This window comes from Vombatus ursinus, unplaced genomic scaffold (assembly GCF_900497805.2).
Source record: "Vombatus ursinus unplaced genomic scaffold, bare-nosed wombat genome assembly UNPS02014158.1, whole genome shotgun sequence".
Lineage (NCBI taxonomy): Eukaryota > Metazoa > Chordata > Mammalia > Diprotodontia > Vombatidae > Vombatus > Vombatus ursinus.
This window is the reverse complement of record NW_020953936.1, coordinates 5,012,078-5,029,609: the sequence shown is the minus strand read 5'-3', so window position 1 is coordinate 5,029,609 and position 17,532 is coordinate 5,012,078. Positions and strand designations below refer to the sequence as shown.

The following is a 17,532-nucleotide window of genomic DNA, read 5'->3' as shown; positions in this document are numbered from 1 at the left end:
AAAAAATACTGGGTCCAATTTTCATGAAGCTTCTTAAAACAGATTAAGATTATATTCTATGAAAAAGTGATCATTTTATTTCAATTGACAATTATCCAAATATTTACTTTATAAATGAAAGTGACTCATAAGCATAATTATTAAATTCCTATACAATAACCACTGAAGTCCTTCAATACCATTCATTTCTTAATGGGCCCATAATATACCAACTTTCACAACTGCTCGATTAAAGCAGTTCTTTTCACTCTTTATCCCTTTATTCAACTGAAGATAAATGATTGCAAAAGGATATAATGTGACATATTTATAATACTCTCTTTTTTCAATGTTTTAAAAACACAGGATGTTGCTATCCCTTCCTTTTCACAAATGGGGAAATGCTCTGATGTTGCAAAGAAATAAATCAGAAGTAGAACAAGGACTAAGAGAACTCTTGATTTTCAGAACTACCTAAGAGAATTTTTGAGAACCCTTTAAGAAGAACAGTACACTCCCTATTTATACGATGTATTCAAGCTGTTTATGTGCCCTACAATCTCATTCCAGGAACATCCTTATTCTCTTACCATCATCATCATCTTGGTTAGGATTCGGCACATCTTTCAAAATGCTGAAGATTTCATCATTACTTGCCTTACTTTTAAAGGCAACAGCTAAACAGAGGGCTACAGAATGTCCTGGAAGAGAATCTAAAACACAGGAGAAAAAAGTCATAAGGTTGAAAGAACTAACTTAAAAAGAGCTAAATAACTAGTCAAACCCACCAACTCTTTCTTTCTTTCTTTCTATTGATTCAATAAGCATTTATTAAGCCATGCTAGGTGTTATGGACACAGTGCGGTTCCCCCCCTTGCCCTGTGCCAGCACCCCCTCCCAATTCTACTGGGAAAAACAACATATACAGAGATAAAACTATACATAAGTTACTTCAGGGTAAGAAGAAAGCACTAACAATGGAGGGAAAAATCAGGAAAGGCCTTGTGCAGAAGATGGCACTTGAGTTGAACTGTGAAGGAAGCTACGTATTCTGAAAGAGGTAAGAATACAGTATATATTTTAAGTCTGGAGAAAGCATACAAGAAAGCAAAGAGGGGGAAACTGGGAAGACCTGTACAAACTAATGCAGAGCGAAGTGAACAAAACCAGGAGAATAATTTATATGATGGCAAATTATACAATGGCAATATTATAAGAAACATCTTTGAAAGACCTTAGAATGCTGATCAATGCAATGACAAATGACCACAAATGAGAAGACCACAGATGGACCCACCTCCTGACAAAGAGATGATAGATTCAAAATGCAGAATGACACACACATTCTGGCACATGAATTTGCTTCACTTGACCACCATATATTTATTTTGAGGATTTTCTCTTTCTTTTTTGGTTACTGTTCAATTGGGGTAGGGGGGAGTAGAAAATAAGAGAGAAAGAAAATAAATGCCTGTTAACTGGAAAAAATGAAAGTAACTTTTAAAATTTGTACTTTTAATAATCCTGTTTTTAAAGGTAAAGACAGGGCTAGACAGAGTGCTGTGTGTGGGGAAGAGCAAGTAGCTTGGCTGGAACAGAGTACATGAGAGATATTATGAACTCAGCCTGATATGATAGGTTGCAGTCAGACTGTGATGCCCTACAGTCTACTCATTAGAAGGCTCCCAAAGTTTGGCTGAGGAAGTTAAGTCTTGCTTTCATAGGCAACAGTGTGTCATCTCTTCCAAAACACGCTCCTTTGAGATATGTTGTCTATACTTTTTAGATCCTGTTGCTGTACCATAGAGAAGTTGCTCAATAAATACTTGATTGATATCTATGTCAACTGGTGGCCTTCTCTAGCATGTGTGTGTGTGGCAGGGGGAACACACAGTTTGGAACTTAAAATGTAAGCAAAAAATAAAGAAAACTAAATTAAAAAACAAAATGATTCTAAGGAGTAGAAGAGAGAAGGCAATGTGTTCCAGGAACTGAACATCACTGCCCAGGGTAGAAGATGGAATACTGATTTAGAAAACAACAAGAAGGCTGCTTCTGGATGATTTATGATTAAGTGGCCCAAACACACACTTGATTTCTTTTTAAAAACAATCATTTTTTCTAATAAAGTATTGGGCTTAAGCAAATGTTTTAATTTTAAAAATAAAACTTACAGTTCTTAAATATAATAAATATTCTTAAGGAATCATGATAAAAGTTTTAAGTAAATTTAACAAGAATAGTTAGACAGCACTGAATAAAGAGGAGACCTAGAATAAGAGTATTAAATTAGGAAGCTAATGAATACACAAATCAGAGGATAATGTTTGGACTACAGTAGTGTGGCACAGGAAAAAAATCAATTTGACTTAGTAACTACTTGAATATAGTGTACAAGAAAGCGGGACTGGAAGTTGAACCTAAGCTTTCAATTCTGAGTTTCCAAAAGAATGGTACCACCAGTGGTAGAAATAAGAAAGAGGTAAGGAGATAAGATGCTGAATTTTAAACATGCTGAGTTTGAGGTGAAAGAAGGAGACATCTAAATAGACTACAGACAGTTAAAAATATGTGAAGAATTAGGGTAACACCAAGGGTAGAGTTTTAGATGTCAAAGTCACTAGTATAGAGATGCTGACTTAAGTCATGACATAAGTCTGGGGGATGAATTTAGTGGCAGGCTGAGAACAAAAGTCAAAGAAGACAGAGTAGTCAGAAAGCTAGGTGGAGAAATAAGAGTATAGTCTGAAAGATGCCAAAGGAACAAAGAGTTTTAACAAGGAAGGAATGTTTAGCCTTGTCACATTCAGCCCAAGAGAGTTAACAAAGTTTCACAGAGGTCAGAATTTAGAACGACCATAAATGAGGGAAGTATCCATTTTCTCTTCCTATCACACAATTCCTTGATAACATCATTTATTCCTGTTCTTCAACATTCCTCATTGGTTATATATTGCACCTAGTTCTTTAGGGATTGTTGTATTCCAAGACTTGCTGCCATAAAACATTGGAAGAATGTTGGTATTAAAAAGATGGGTCTTTGCTTTCATGGGAAGCCTGCAATTTCCCAAAGGCAATATAACCAACACTCCCTCCTCCGGCTCTACTCTGGTCCCAACTCACTGTTTCTTTTCATCCACTTTTGTCTTTCATGTGTGGATAGTCAGGCCAAACTTCTCTGAATGACTATGGAAGAGATGTAATATTCTGAAGTATGATGCAATCAGCACAATATCAGCCATGAACAGGAGTACCTGGAAGACCTCACCAGATAAGTAGGACAGCCCCTGCTCTCAAGGAGCTCACATTCTTTTTGGAAAGACAATATATATGGAAGGTTTCTGCTACAAATTTCCAATGGTGCTTAGGGTGCAGCAGCAAAACAGATGCTAATGCCTCTTTTTTTGGACATTTTAAAATATTTAATATTTCATTTTTTCCTCAATTTCATGTAAAAACAATTTTTAATGCTCATTTTTAAAAAATTTAAGTTCCAAATTCTCTTCTTCCTTCCTCTCCTCATTGAGATGGCAAGCACTTTGATGTAGGTTATAAAGAAAACACAGACCAAAAAAAGAAAAAAGTAAAAAAAAAAAGTATGCTTTGACCTGCACCCTGACTCCATCAGTTCTTTCTCTAGAGAGAGATAGCATTTTTTAATCATAGGTCCTTCAGAATTGTCTTGGATCACTGTATTGCTGAGAACAGCTAAGTCATTCACAGTTGGTCATTGTACAATATTGCCATGTACAGTTCTCATGGCTCTGTAAGTCTTTTTAGGTGTTTCTGAAATCTGCCTGCTCATCATTTCTTATAACAAGATAGTATTCCATCACAATCATGTACCACAATTTGTTCAGTCATTCCCCAATTGATGGAATGCCTCTTCTTTAATGTCATGTCCACCGATAAAATCATATCAATTTCTGATGTTGAACAATTTGACAGTGCCAAGGACTTTGGTGTCAAAAGCTTCCTTTTCTGGGTCTTCAGTGGCTGTAACATGTATAGGAGAAACTGCCAGGCTGCAGTTTCATGAGGGCTACTTCCCAGAAGGGTGTTTGAGAGCCCTGGTCTAGAAGCACCAATATTCCCAAGGCTCTTTGGTTCAGCATCCTGGGCTCCAAGAGGGTCTGAGAGGAGATGGCGGTGATGCGTGGTAGTCATTTGACTGACTTGCCTGCCCTGTAGGTGGCAGTTGGTTGGCAGCTGGTGGGGATGGCTGGCTCCTTCTCCACAGGAATTGCTTCCCCAGATGATGGTTGTGAGGTCTAGTCTAAGAGAAGGAGTGGTGGTCTAAGTGCTCTTTTAGTAGCACTTGCTACTAAATGCAATTATTGCAATTATTACAAAATGTTGGTTAAATTTCTGTATAAAGTTATAATCAGTGTCAATGTCATTTCTGTTGTCCATTTTCCATTTCTTATTTTCATTACTGGCTTACATTGATCAGGATTAAGCTGTTTCAACTATATGACATACCTTTTCCTTATCATTGTTCTTCCTTTCTCTTTTTACTAAATCTGCTCTTAGCTCTTACGTCAATCATCTGTATACAGACAGCTGATTCAAGGGTAACTCTTAGATCAATGAAAGCCTTTTACTATTTGTATGATATAAACAGGCTTTTTTGATAGTGGCATATTGGTGCTTGCGATGCTCAGTGCCTACCAATTCTTTTTTTGAAAATAATGTTCAGGTTATAAAGGCATGAGGTTTCTGTGTAGTCTACAAAAAGATGGCCTCTCTCATTCCTCCGTGCTTCTCCATGTATTTCCTTAAAGATGCTTAAAAACCCATAAACTTTATAATCAATAGTATATTTGAAAATAAAAAGAATTAATGCCACGGAAACATCAGTTAATAACACAACTAACAGACACAGGTAATTTATAAGCTAGTCAAGAAGACACATTCTAGTATGAGGAAGAAAAGTACCCTTATAATTATGACAGTTGGTTTTTAAAAAAAAAAAAGAGAGAGAGAAAACCTTCAAGTAGAAAGGGGAATTTCCAGGTTCAGTTTCTCTGCCTGTTATAATTAACATAAAATAAGGCATATGGTGAAACTTCATTTAAAAGGGAGAAGGGAAGTGGGGAAGAAGAGAGCATTACTTACTGCTACTTTCATCTCCATACTTGTAAATGCATGTTGGGTTTGCTGGGCACAGAGGAGCAAAAGCTGGAGGAACAATATCTAATATGCGTTGATGGTATGAAAGCCTATAACAGAATTTAATTTTAGAACATTTATTGTATAAATAACTAAAATAATGAGACTGACTACATGATCTCTAAGGTCCTTTCCAGCTCTAAAACTACACAATTCCACAGAAGTAAGGCAACCTCAACCTCTGAAATACATCTCATTCTGGGAAGAAATAAGGCACAGGGCCTTAAAAGGGCAAGCCAAAAAGCAAATGTACTAAATCTCATATACTTTAAAGGAGAAGTCCATAAACCAAAATTCAGAGTTTAGTGACAAATTTACACATAAATCTAATAAACTACAATTATCTGACTTCTTATCTCATTTCATATTAAAGAATAGCTGCAAAAGGCAGACATGATAATAGAAGGAATAAAATCCAAGAGTTTGGAAACAACAGAGTCAAAAAGCCTACAGTATCACATGTCCTGATACTATAATTGATCATCATAATTAAGACCCCTAAATCATTAAGAAAATGTTAAATGATGTTTGGTACATTGTGTTTCAGAATACAAGGAAGTTTGCGTAGTATTTCAGAAAGAGTTATCAAGTGATAAAAGGAAAAAGCTTTAGTTATCTGGAAAATTCACTTTTGTTGAACGTATTCTCTAATAAGGCCAATCCTGGTAAAAATTCACCACAAAAAAAGTTAAAGAGTAAAGAAACAACACAGTAATATGTTGCTGTAAAGACCCATTTGTGAATATGTGAATTTTCATAAGTCAAAGCTTTAATTTGTCCTTGTATCATTCATTGATACTTAGACTTTTAAAAGTAATTTTAAAAATTACTCAATCCCCTACATATATAATCTTCACCCATTTAGATTTCAGACCCAATATATTCCAATTCAAAACCATGGATTTCTGGGTTACACTGAATGAATTTTTTCTAGATTAGGAAAGTTTAGTTAAGAAGTTTCTTGCATATGTACTAAATATAATGTTGTCTCTCACATATAAAGACAACACTACTGATTCACTATCAGTAGATCATGTTCTTTGAGTTGTTTTTCCAAAAATGGTGATGATTTTGAGCTGACATATCCATACTACCTTGCTTGTCCTCCCTTGTGACCGAGAGACACACAAGACAAAAAAAAAGTATCAAGAATTTAACTGAATTCTCAATAAAACTTTATGTTATAAATGCTGGCCACAATACTTAACATGATAGAATTTCAGAGCTGGAAGTAATCCTAAAGGTCATCTAGTCTAATCCCTCCATTTTATAGATGACCCCCACAGAAGTTGTGACTTGCCCAACAAGGTCACACAGCTAGTTAATGTTCAGGTCAGAACTAGAACCCAAGTCTTTCCAGGATACCTCTTTGCCTATTAAACTCATCTTTTAGTCTGCATATAAATGACATACGTACAGAGCAGACAACAACTACACTAATAGTGCACAAAAAGAGATGAGAGAAAACAACAAACTACTCACCGCATACATTTTTCCAGTACTTCTCTTACAAATTTTGGCTTGGGATTTTCAAAATCCTGGGTAAGACAATCTGACCTAATAAGAAAATGTAAAATTTTAGTAAACAATTAAGCAAATTTCACATTCCCACCTAGTTTAGACTTATTCCTAATCAGGTCAACTCTAGGTAAAATACATAAAATAATAAACTATTTTAGAGGACTGTTTCTGCATTATGCTCTCACATATAACTTTTAAAATTCTATGGGAATTTTGTCATGATGAAACTCAAGAAAAGTGTTTGAAGAACACTCACCAATCTTCCCAGCTCCAACGGAATTGGAAGTTACTTAGGTGATGGGAAAACCAATTAATGAACCTTTGAAGAAAAAAATATGGTCAACATTCCCAGAAATAATACACGTGAAACCAAAATCAGGCCTGAGACAAGTAAAGTTCTGATATAAAACGTTCTTTATAGCCAAACCCTTTCCATCTAATTACAATCTCCACTGTACCTCTTTTTCATGGATAGATCTACATTAGTCCTGTTCCCTCAAGGAACTGATATTCAAATGTCTCGCTACTAATATTTTCTTACATGAAATACCTAGCTAAGTTCCTTAATATACAGCAGCTGCTGAATAAACAACTGTTGAAGGGCTGAGTAAGTATATAACATTATTGCCTATATAAGTACAGTGTGCATTTTATATACTTCTTAGTGATGGAGGATCAAATCAATGAATATTTATTAAGCTAGTGTTTTATTTGGTTGTAGTGATGATTTCATATTTCCTATTAAATAAAAATAGGTATTATGTCAAATATTAGAATTCTGACAACATTTTTATATTAATTTTTTTAAAGGATTTCTGCCTAAGTAATTATTGGAGAAATTCTGAATGTGCAATGGTTTAGAGAGGACACATTTGGAAGTGGCTCAAGATATAACAATTGTCTTTTTGCCTATACAATTCACATTACATACTTTACACAAATGTATCACCACATACATGCCACAGTTTAATATTCCACCATAAAGTATATGGAACAAAATCTGAGAGAATCTGTTAAAATATAAGCAACTACCTGTCTATACACGTAGTATTCATTGTATCCAAACGCATGTACAACATTTCAGTTGCCTGTGCAAGCTTGAATTCACAGATAAGGAAAACAGGTAATTTTAAACTCCTTTAAAATTTAAAAGTATTAAGGGAAAAATAACTGAGTATTTTCTGCAAGACTTTGAATAATGACACTGTGATTAGTTTAAAATTCCATTTTCTCCTCAAGATTGAAGCCAGATCCCTTTCATAGTCCCACTGCAAAGACAGGGGCTGTACCCATGATTTCTTGGTACACGAAATCCCCAGAAGATCTTTGCTGCAGTTTCTAGACTCAGAGCTGCCTTGAGCACTCAGAGGTTTAGGGACTTGACCAATGTCACAGAAGCACACGTCAGAAGCATGACTTGAACTTTTGAGACCACCTCTTTCTTTAGTCACCATGTCATGCTGTTTCTACCCATCTACAAATTATCAAGAACCTGGGAAGTTCCATCAAATAAAAGTAAGATTTCAATCCAACTAAAAAATTTAGACAATATTTTTACTTTTCTTAAAATAATACTGTGCCACTATTTAATATAAAAAACATTTAATACAAAAAGCACTCACTAGAAACACTGAGAACTTTAAATTCTAAGCAAAGTCCCTTCGATATACTTCAATCTAAATTAAGAGAAAACATTTAGAAGTTGTAAAATATTTTAAGGTATCTTAAGCCCACACATGTACTGTTGTTGATTTAGAATTTTATCACAAGCTAAGAGAGTGAAAAGTAAATCTGGCCAGCCTCTTCATTTCAAGGAAGCAAATAGCAACGATCCAAAGCAGCCATGATAGATAATACTACAGGTAAGGGGGCCTTTTGAAAGTCTTTTTCCTTTAGTAATTGAAAATTTTATTCTACTTTACTGTTCTTTTCAAAAACTGTTCAACCTAAACAGTAAAATATATCTCAGTGTCCTTTTCTGAATTATGATCCAAGAAAATGAAATGCTAACATATAGGAACTGAAAAAGCTTAAAAATTGCTCCAGTTCACTAAAAAGTTTGCTTTCATTTTTAGATACTGACCACAGCCAACAACCAAAATAAGATTCCAGAGATCATGATAGTTTTACTTTGTATGTGAGGAAACACACAATCCTTCTTGAAACAAAGAAAAAAAGTCAAGTCAAACCACAAACAAAAAGGATACAACTTGGGGTAAAGAGCCAGGCTGAAGCTTGCACAGTTCAATAAGAAGCGTTGTGTACATAACATCAATGTGAGGGGGTACAGGAAGCTGAAATAGTTCTGCAAAGATCACCTAGAAAACAGGTTAGATGAATCAGAACCTAATTCAAAGATAAGTATTCAGATATTTCCATTCCTAGAAAGTTTCCAAAATTCTAAAATCTTTAAAAAAAAAAAAAATTTGCTGCTTTCAAACCAATATCCATAGACTGACATTTTTGAAAAATCTTCTCTATCCCTTGCCATGGTTAAATGAAACTTTGAAATCAGACAGGTGAATGATCATCTGACCCATATCCCAATCAGAAGCCCACAGAAGAGGAAATGTGGTGAAAAGAGCAAAGAACTTGAAGTGAGGAGACTTGGGCTTGAATCTTAGCTTTGATGTTAGCTATGCAACAATGGGCAAGCTGAACTCTCTGTCCCTCAAGTTTCCTCATCTGTAAAATAAGTTAGAATAATATTTATACTACCTAATTCACAGTCATGACAAAGTGCTTTCAAGTGCTATATAAGTGTACTGCTGGAATCACTCAAGTCACACTAAAATATATATAAATTCTTATCAGGCTTAAGACTTTCTGGGCCCAGGACTAGAAAGAAGAGCTTTTGGGGAGGGAGATTCAGGTTGAACTACTGTTTAACTAAAACTTTATTCTTACTATCAGTCCACACTGTTAGACATACTTTTCCTCTTAAAATATTTTAAAATTCCTCAATGTGGCCCAAGTCTTTCTTGACTCAAGATTTTTTTTCTTACAAGCTTGTTTCATACTCTTCTATACTCATCCTTGAGTACTACCTAGAGTCCTTTATTTATATTATTTTCCTTTAAGACCCACCCACCCCCATCTGCTTACTAATGCCTTTAATATGTTTTAGAGGATGACATACTTTACAATTTGTAGTCTGATCAGCTCTCAATGAGGCAGGTTCATACTCTACTTTATCTTTAGCATGATCTCTAGACCCATTCCTTGAAGACAGATACAACTGATGCATTACTATTTTGGGAATAATTTTTATAAAAGCGCATAATTACAAATATGAGGCAATATGCCACAAAACAATAAGTTCTCATTCAAATGTGGCTAATCATACATAAACAAAAAGTGCAGTGAAAAGACCTCAATAACTGACACTGTGTTAACTGCAAAAATTGTTTTGGGTTGATAAATGATTAGACAAATAAATTACAATAATGTGCACAATCACTCTGCAAAAATATACCTTTTTCCTATAGACTAATCTATAGTCAAAGGACTAAAAAATGCACCATTTATGAAGCAAATTTTCCCCTTTACAAATTATTAGACTTATATTTTTTTTTAACATTATTAGTGCCTATCCCTGACAAGAATGCAGTAAATGCTCAGTTAATTGTATTAAAATATAGGTCTTTGCACCATTCATAAACAACAGATAAACTTAGTAATAGTTTATCTGTTTATAATGAAATTCTATAGATATTTAAATCACAAATACATCTGAAGAACAGAAAAGGAGTCATAGTTACTTTAGTTATCTGTGATAACAAAAGGAAAGAATGGTTTACACATAATTTATAAAGGAATTCAAAATTCTACTACAGCTGCTGCGCTCTCAATCTCCTTTCTTTTTGTCAAGGTAATAAAAAAGCGAAAGTGACCAAATACTCCTTTCCTCTTTCTCTGCTAGTCTGCAACATTTGAAAAGTAGTGAGAAAAAGGAGAAGTGAAAGGATCAGATAGCAAAGAGTAAGCTGTACTGTGAATGCCAAAAAATAGGTTATTAAAATTAATAAGATGCTTCACATAAAATGCATACCTCAACTATATGATAATTCAAGGGGATCTTGTTCTTTCCTGGATAGCTCACTAGTTGTGCAGCACTATTTTAAAAAAGCACACAAGTTTATTAAAATACATCAAAACCACACAAAGCAGCAAATCAAGTCTAGAAATCAACAACAGTATCTCAAAAGTGAAATACCTCAAAGTGTCCCCAGTTTGAATCAATTACCAAGAGCATGACAGAATTTTGCTGACTATAAGCCCACAAGGAAAATCATCATACTTCAAAAGTCTCTGGGAGATTAGGAAATTTATTTGTATAAGATGAACATGGACCAGACAGACACATACAGTAGTCCAAATAGATTTTTTTAAACAACAGAGCTTGAAAATATCAAGCAATTAATTCCTCTTTTATGTATCCTTTACACCTTATACCTACACTGAAAAACTTAAGTCAAATTTCATAAAATACTTTGTAGATATAATACTTTCCAAGAAGACTGCGACTATGGAAGCATGAAAAAAAGGAAAGAAATCAGTAGTGTTCTTCCCACAAAGTGTTGCTTAAATGAAACATCTGAGTTAAAATTTTCTATAAAGAATAGGTAGCAATACCCAGAAAATAAGACGCAAAACCCATGTACATACCATAAAGCATACCACCCAGCAAAAAGGAGTTGAGGGAAAAGGAGGCAAAGAGAATTTGTCTCTAGTCAAACAGGGAACTAAATGTGGAGACCAACTTTTCTTTTAAAATTTCAATCTTCAAATTTCTGGCTTCTAGCCTGATCTTACAAATGCTCCTTTTTCTCTTCTATGACCTATAAAGCTCATTTCTTACCATGTCTTCCTTTCCTTCCAGTGGGATTTAATGATGAAGTGAAGATGTTCTTCTATTACAAATCTCTCCACAGAATGACTGCCTGGCATAACAGGACCCTAAAACAAAATCATGACGCACATTTTTTTGGTCACTAGACAAAGTATTTTCTTTCTTTCTTTTTTAATTTCTGAAATTTGGAAGTTTGTTAGAACACAAATATTCCACATTAAGCAATACTAAAAATGAGCTTTCCATTTCACAGTGTTGGCAACAACATGCCATTATGCTGTAGGTTCCTGTGACTCCTTCTACCAGATGAGGCAGTTGTGATGTAACAACTGGGTCACCTTTTTATTTTATTTTTTAAAATAATTTGTTTAGTTCTAGTTTTCAACATTGACTTCCACAAGATTTTGAGTTTTAAACTTTCTCCCTCTCCTCCTCCCCCTCCCCAAAACGGCACATAATCCGACACAGGCTCTACTTATACATTCATATTAAGCATATTTTCACATTGGTCATGATGTATAGAATTAGAACTAACAGAAGAAGCCATGAGAAAGAAGAAATGAAACAAAACAAAAAAAGAAAAGGATAGCAAATAGTATGCTTCCACCTGCATTCAAACTCCATGGTTCTTTTTCTGGATGTGGATGGCATTTTCCATCAGGGGTCTTTTGGAATTAGACAAAGTATTTTTGTGATAAAAGTTCCATAGTATTAGAACAGTTCATTTTAGGAAGCTTTACTGTCTACTTGTATCCACTACACATATCAGAATCTATTTCATGTCTATAAAGGTTTTGTGAAAGATTCCATACCTCATTACTACCATCATTCTCCTATATCCACTTTTTTCAATGAACACAAACTAAAGGTCATATGCCACTGAATTTATTCTAAGTTTTACTTTTCAAGTGTGAAAAAATTTATAGAAATTTAAGCCTCAGAAACTTAGAATATAACAAAAAACTAAATTCTAGTTGCTCAATGGTTCACACGCATTAACAAAAATATTCATTCTTGGTTATCTGATCAAAGAGAAAGAAATTTCTCTAAATGTAAAGCAGACTTCTAAATAAATGCTTTATTGAGTCAATAACTACTAATGAGTCAAAGTAATGAATGCTGATTTAATATATTAGTTAAAAAGTCTGGCATGGATGATGTGAGGTTGTGAGTTAGCTAATATGTCAGATAACAGAATCAGAATATAAAAAAGTTCTTGTCATGTTAGAACTAAGTTGTTCACTAATTTTTCCCCTAACTAATCATGTTATAACAACTTGACAGAGGGAAAAGTAAAGTAATACCCAACAACAATGAAAACTGATATATTTTTTAAAATGCTAAGCTATAGGAAAGCTTGATTTTCTTTTTTTAATACACTACTGAATTTGATCACTGGAAGAGAAAGAACTCTTCTCCTCATCAATATAAAGATAGAAATATTTCCCTTCCTCTCCTTTGGCTAACTTGAACAAAATATGAATTTCATAGGGACAGAGACTAGACTTAAGAATTCATTTACATTTCCAAATAAGGAAACTCCCTCTACCAATACAAGTTAGTCCCCTCTCTTAGAGTTGCCTAGAGCCCTGAGAAGTGGAGGGGCTTGCCCAGGATCACATGGCCAGCATGTATTAAGAAGCAGCTCTTCCAAATTTTGAGGCTCCCTACCGATTAAGTCACATTTCCTCTCCTAAACTTGAAGGATGTGCTGCTATGTAATATGTAGATCTGTTCTTTCTAAAAGTACACAAGGGACTTTACACAGAACTCAACTAGAAAAGTGATGTGATATGCCTCACTTCAGAAAATGCTCTAAATTAGTTATGATCTGTCACATACCTCAGGATCATCCGTGTAATCAAACATTCGAAAGATGACCCGTGGCATTGGGTACACCGAGTCCTCAGTGTGAGGTGGTGGTGTAAAAGGAGGCAGATTGTGCTGCAAGGCTTCACAGAGGATGCTGTCAAAGGCAAGGTATGGTCTCAGGATGTGCCGTTCCTGCCAGCGATCTTTTTTTAATTTCTGAATCTGGGCCCAAAGGCAGTCTAAATACTAAAGATAAGAGATGATCTTAAAATTAACCCCAGGTAATTGCAGTAATATAAATTGAAAGAATCACCACAAAACAATCAAAATGAATGTTACAAAATTACAAAGAACAGGCAGGGCTTCAAAGAAGAGATATGAGAACACACCCCATCCCATTCCTTTGTGGAGGTGGAAGGAAGGTCCATGGGTGTGGTACACTGCACATATTTTTAGACATTTTCAAAGGATTCATTAGTTTTGCTAATTCTTCCCCTTCTTTTTCTTTAAAAAATGTTATTTGTAATATGGGATGACTCTCTAGGAGGTGGAAGGGAGAGGGATACTAGGGGAAACTAGTGATGTAAAAAGAATTTTTTTTAATCCCAAAAGATATCAATAAAAATTCATTTTGAAAAAACCCAGGACCTCTATGAAGATGTTTTTATAATACGGCTTCGATATCATTTATTTCTTATACTTGGCTCAATTGTAAAAGTTACACACAAAAACCCTTTAGTTTCACTAACTGAAATCTAAATTATAAAGAAAATTCTCTTACACACAAATTGCTGGACAGCAAAATGTTTATTTCTTTTTTTTGGTTTTCCTTGTGGTTGTTTAATTATGGCACCTTTCCTAGTCTTAGAAAGAAGGACAGCTCAAAACGAGAAAGCTTAAAGTACTACAAGAAATACCATATTACTGAAGGCAACTTCTTAGACCTCCATCAGTCAATTATGGAATAACTGGTCACAATTCATATTGAGAGTGGGAAAGAGCCTTAAAAGATTACTCTCTTTCCCCTTTTTTAAAGATTGATTTATTTTTAGCTTTCAACATTCACTTTTATAAGATTTTGAGTTCTAAGTTTTTCTCCTCCCCACAAAACAGCATGCAATCTGATATAGGCTATACATGTACAATCATATTAAACATAGTTACACTTTAGTCATGTTGTGAAAGAAGAATCAGAACCAAAGGGAAAAACAACAAGAAAGAAAAAGCAAACAAAAAAAAGAGAGAAAACAGTGTGCTTTGATCTGCAGTCAGTCTCCATAATTCTTTCTCTGGATTTGGATAGCATTTTCCATTGTGAGTCTTTTGGAATTGTCTTAGATCATCGCATTGCTGAGAAGAGCAATTGCGTTGGTAATCACACTATGTTGCTGTTACTATATATAATGTTCTCCTGGTTCTGCTCACTTTACTCAGGATCAGTTTATTGTAAGTCTTTTTAGGTTTTTCTGAAATCCACCTGCTCATTATTTCTTATGGAATAATAGTATTCCATCACATTCATATACTAAAACTTGTTCAGCCATTCCCTAATTGATGAGCATCCCCTCAATTTCCAATTTTTTGTCACCACAAAAACAGCTACTTTAAATATATTTGTACATATGGGTCCTTTTCCCTTTTTTATGATCTCTTTGGGATATAGACCTAGTAGTGCTAATGCTGGATCAGAGTATGTACAGCTTAATAGCCCTTTGGGTACAGTTCCAAATTGCTCCCCAGAATGGTTGGATCAGTTCATAATTCCACCAACAATGCATTAGTGTTCCACTTATATCTGTGTCTATAACTAGGCTGAACCCTAAGAGAGTATACAGATGTAGAACATACCACTCCATCCATTGAAGAACTTATAATTTCTTTCAGAAACAAAAAAGACATACATGAAACACGTAGAAAACTACATAAAGCAATGTGGAAGTTAAGTGACAGGTAATTTTATAATTTGTCATGAAAGAGGCAGGAATTGAGATGGGAATGAATAATAATGCCATATTTCTCTAATGTTTTATAGTTTATAAAGAACTTTAATATATACTATTAATATGTTATCTCATTTGATCCTCATACTGACCCTGTAAGGCAGGGAAAACAGATCTTGACCCCATTTCATGAAGAACCAAGAGACCAGAGAAGTTGATTTGCCCAAGGTCACATAGCTACAAAACAACTGGGACCAAAACTCAGAGGTCTTCTAAATACAAACCCAGTGCTATTTCCAGTAGACATAACTAAACCATGCTGCCTCAAAGCTCTGCCTTGTTTAAAGTACATTTTACATCAGTGGAGAGAAATAAAAACAATGAACACATATGGAGGTGGGAGTGAATAGGACATCTACTGGCAAGAAGGAAAATGGTTTGGCTTAGTGAGGGTATTCTGAAGCAACAGGGAGAAATGCTTCTAGTGAGCAAGATGGATTCTGGACCAGTGTACACTGAACAAAGAGTCACGACAGCAAGATTTTCATGCAAGTGTAGCTGCCAACAGCTACCTGCCCACATCCAAATCACTAATGATGCCTATCTGCTCATGTGTAAAATGTGAGTGGAACAAGATGATCTCTAAGATCCCTTCCAGTTCTCAGGGTCTATGATTCCACATCATTAATGGGGGGCCTTGGACATCAAGCTTAGCATTTGGACATGGTCCAATACATAATGTGAAGCCTATTTAAGAACTTCCTCTTGTGTAAATGAGGGGTTGAACGCAATGAGCCTGAGATCCTTTCTGGTTTTAAAATAGTCAGGAGGATGCAAAGCAATGGTAAGGTCTAACTGCAGCTTATCATCTTGCTCACTTGCCAGTTTGGTAAGCCCACCACAGCCTTTGAGAAATAACCAATGAACAAATCCCATGCAAGGGAGAGGCCTTCAATGGAGGCTTTGCAATCTTATGTCACTGGGGGTGGGGAAGGGGTCTAGGATTTCACTGGCGTGGGAACGCCCTACGTTGACAAAAACTGCAACTCCTCTATAATTTAATTTAAGCTAAATGTTTCTAGAGTTGGTCTAAAGGAGGTATTAATTTTTATAATGTAATTTTAACCTAATAATCTAGTCATATATTATCTAATTTTAGTCTTACAATAATCCTGAGAGGCACAACAATTCCCATTTTATAGATAAGGAAACAGGATCAGAGGCAGGATTCAAAACAAGTCATCTTGAATCCAAGACAGCATTCTGTCAAATATATCATGCTAAAGATTGCCTGATTGGAAGGGATCTTAGATATCATCTAGTCTGACTCTCTCATTTTAGAAATGGTTCAAAACTTCAGTGACTTGCCAAAGGTCACACTGCCATTAAGTGGCAAGGCTAGTACTAGAACCGAATCCTGAATCCTAGCACACACAAAGCTAACACTCAGCTGACTATTCTTGTATTGAAAAGTGAATGAAATTAAATTTACCTCTTCTTGTGGATGTGGTTTATCAGCAGTCCATACTTGTAACAATGGAACATGAGTTTTTTGACGTCTTCTAAAAATACAAACAAACAAACAAAAAAAAGGAATAATTATTAAAATTAACATATTATCTTAAGTATCAACAAAGAAACATAATCTTCCACAAAATTCTTGTGTTTGTTTTAATACCTTACTCCTAGCAGAATGACCAGATCTTGGTAAAAGGTAAAGTATCTATTACAATTTGTCCATGGCCACTAGTACCAGAAAATATTAAACAAGCAATTTAAGAACATCCTTCTAAGATCATCAAATATATGAATATTTTAAGATTATTAGCAATCATGCTGTGCAACAGCCAACTAACCACACACAGAATTTAAATAAAACAAAGTTAAATTTCAAACCAACTGAAAGTTTAGTATAATTGTTATTCTCCTTCCTGGTAATTAAATATAAAGAAGTACTTCATAATAGACAAACTAGTATGACTTTTATTTGGCTTAGACCAAGCACTTTGGGAGGGATGGCCCTGAGAGGGAAAAGAAAAAAGGGGCTGTACATCCCTTCACCACCACTTTCCTACATAGTCTTGGGCCAAGCTTACTCCTGTCTAAAATCAAGTTAGTCCCAAGCCTCCAGCATTTATCCAACTCTATTCCTGCTTCCAGTACCTACAGGAAAGGAAAACCTCTCATTCTGGGCTTCCAGAATAACAAAGCTATAGGTTCATCCCAAGGTTGTGAATCCAGTGTTCTTTAGGTTAT

At 35.0% G+C, this 17,532-nt stretch overlaps 1 protein-coding gene across 1 annotated transcript in view; it reads right to left on the bottom strand.

Moving 5' to 3' along the window:
* The window catches only part of NCBP1 (nuclear cap binding protein subunit 1), a 58,095-nt gene that overhangs the window by 16,611 nt on the left and 23,952 nt on the right, over positions 1 to 17,532 (bottom strand). Inside the window, exons 7-16 of the mRNA XM_027859006.1 lie at positions 16,769 to 16,838; positions 13,367 to 13,582; positions 11,534 to 11,631; positions 10,724 to 10,787; positions 8,880 to 8,990; positions 7,705 to 7,769; positions 6,929 to 6,991; positions 6,634 to 6,708; positions 5,098 to 5,201; positions 570 to 692 (exon numbers count right to left, since the gene is read on the bottom strand). Coding sequence (XP_027714807.1) covers positions 570 to 692; positions 5,098 to 5,201; positions 6,634 to 6,708; positions 6,929 to 6,991; positions 7,705 to 7,769; positions 8,880 to 8,990; positions 10,724 to 10,787; positions 11,534 to 11,631; positions 13,367 to 13,582; positions 16,769 to 16,838 — 989 coding nt within the window. The remainder of the gene's footprint in view (positions 1 to 569; positions 693 to 5,097; positions 5,202 to 6,633; positions 6,709 to 6,928; positions 6,992 to 7,704; positions 7,770 to 8,879; positions 8,991 to 10,723; positions 10,788 to 11,533; positions 11,632 to 13,366; positions 13,583 to 16,768; positions 16,839 to 17,532) is intronic.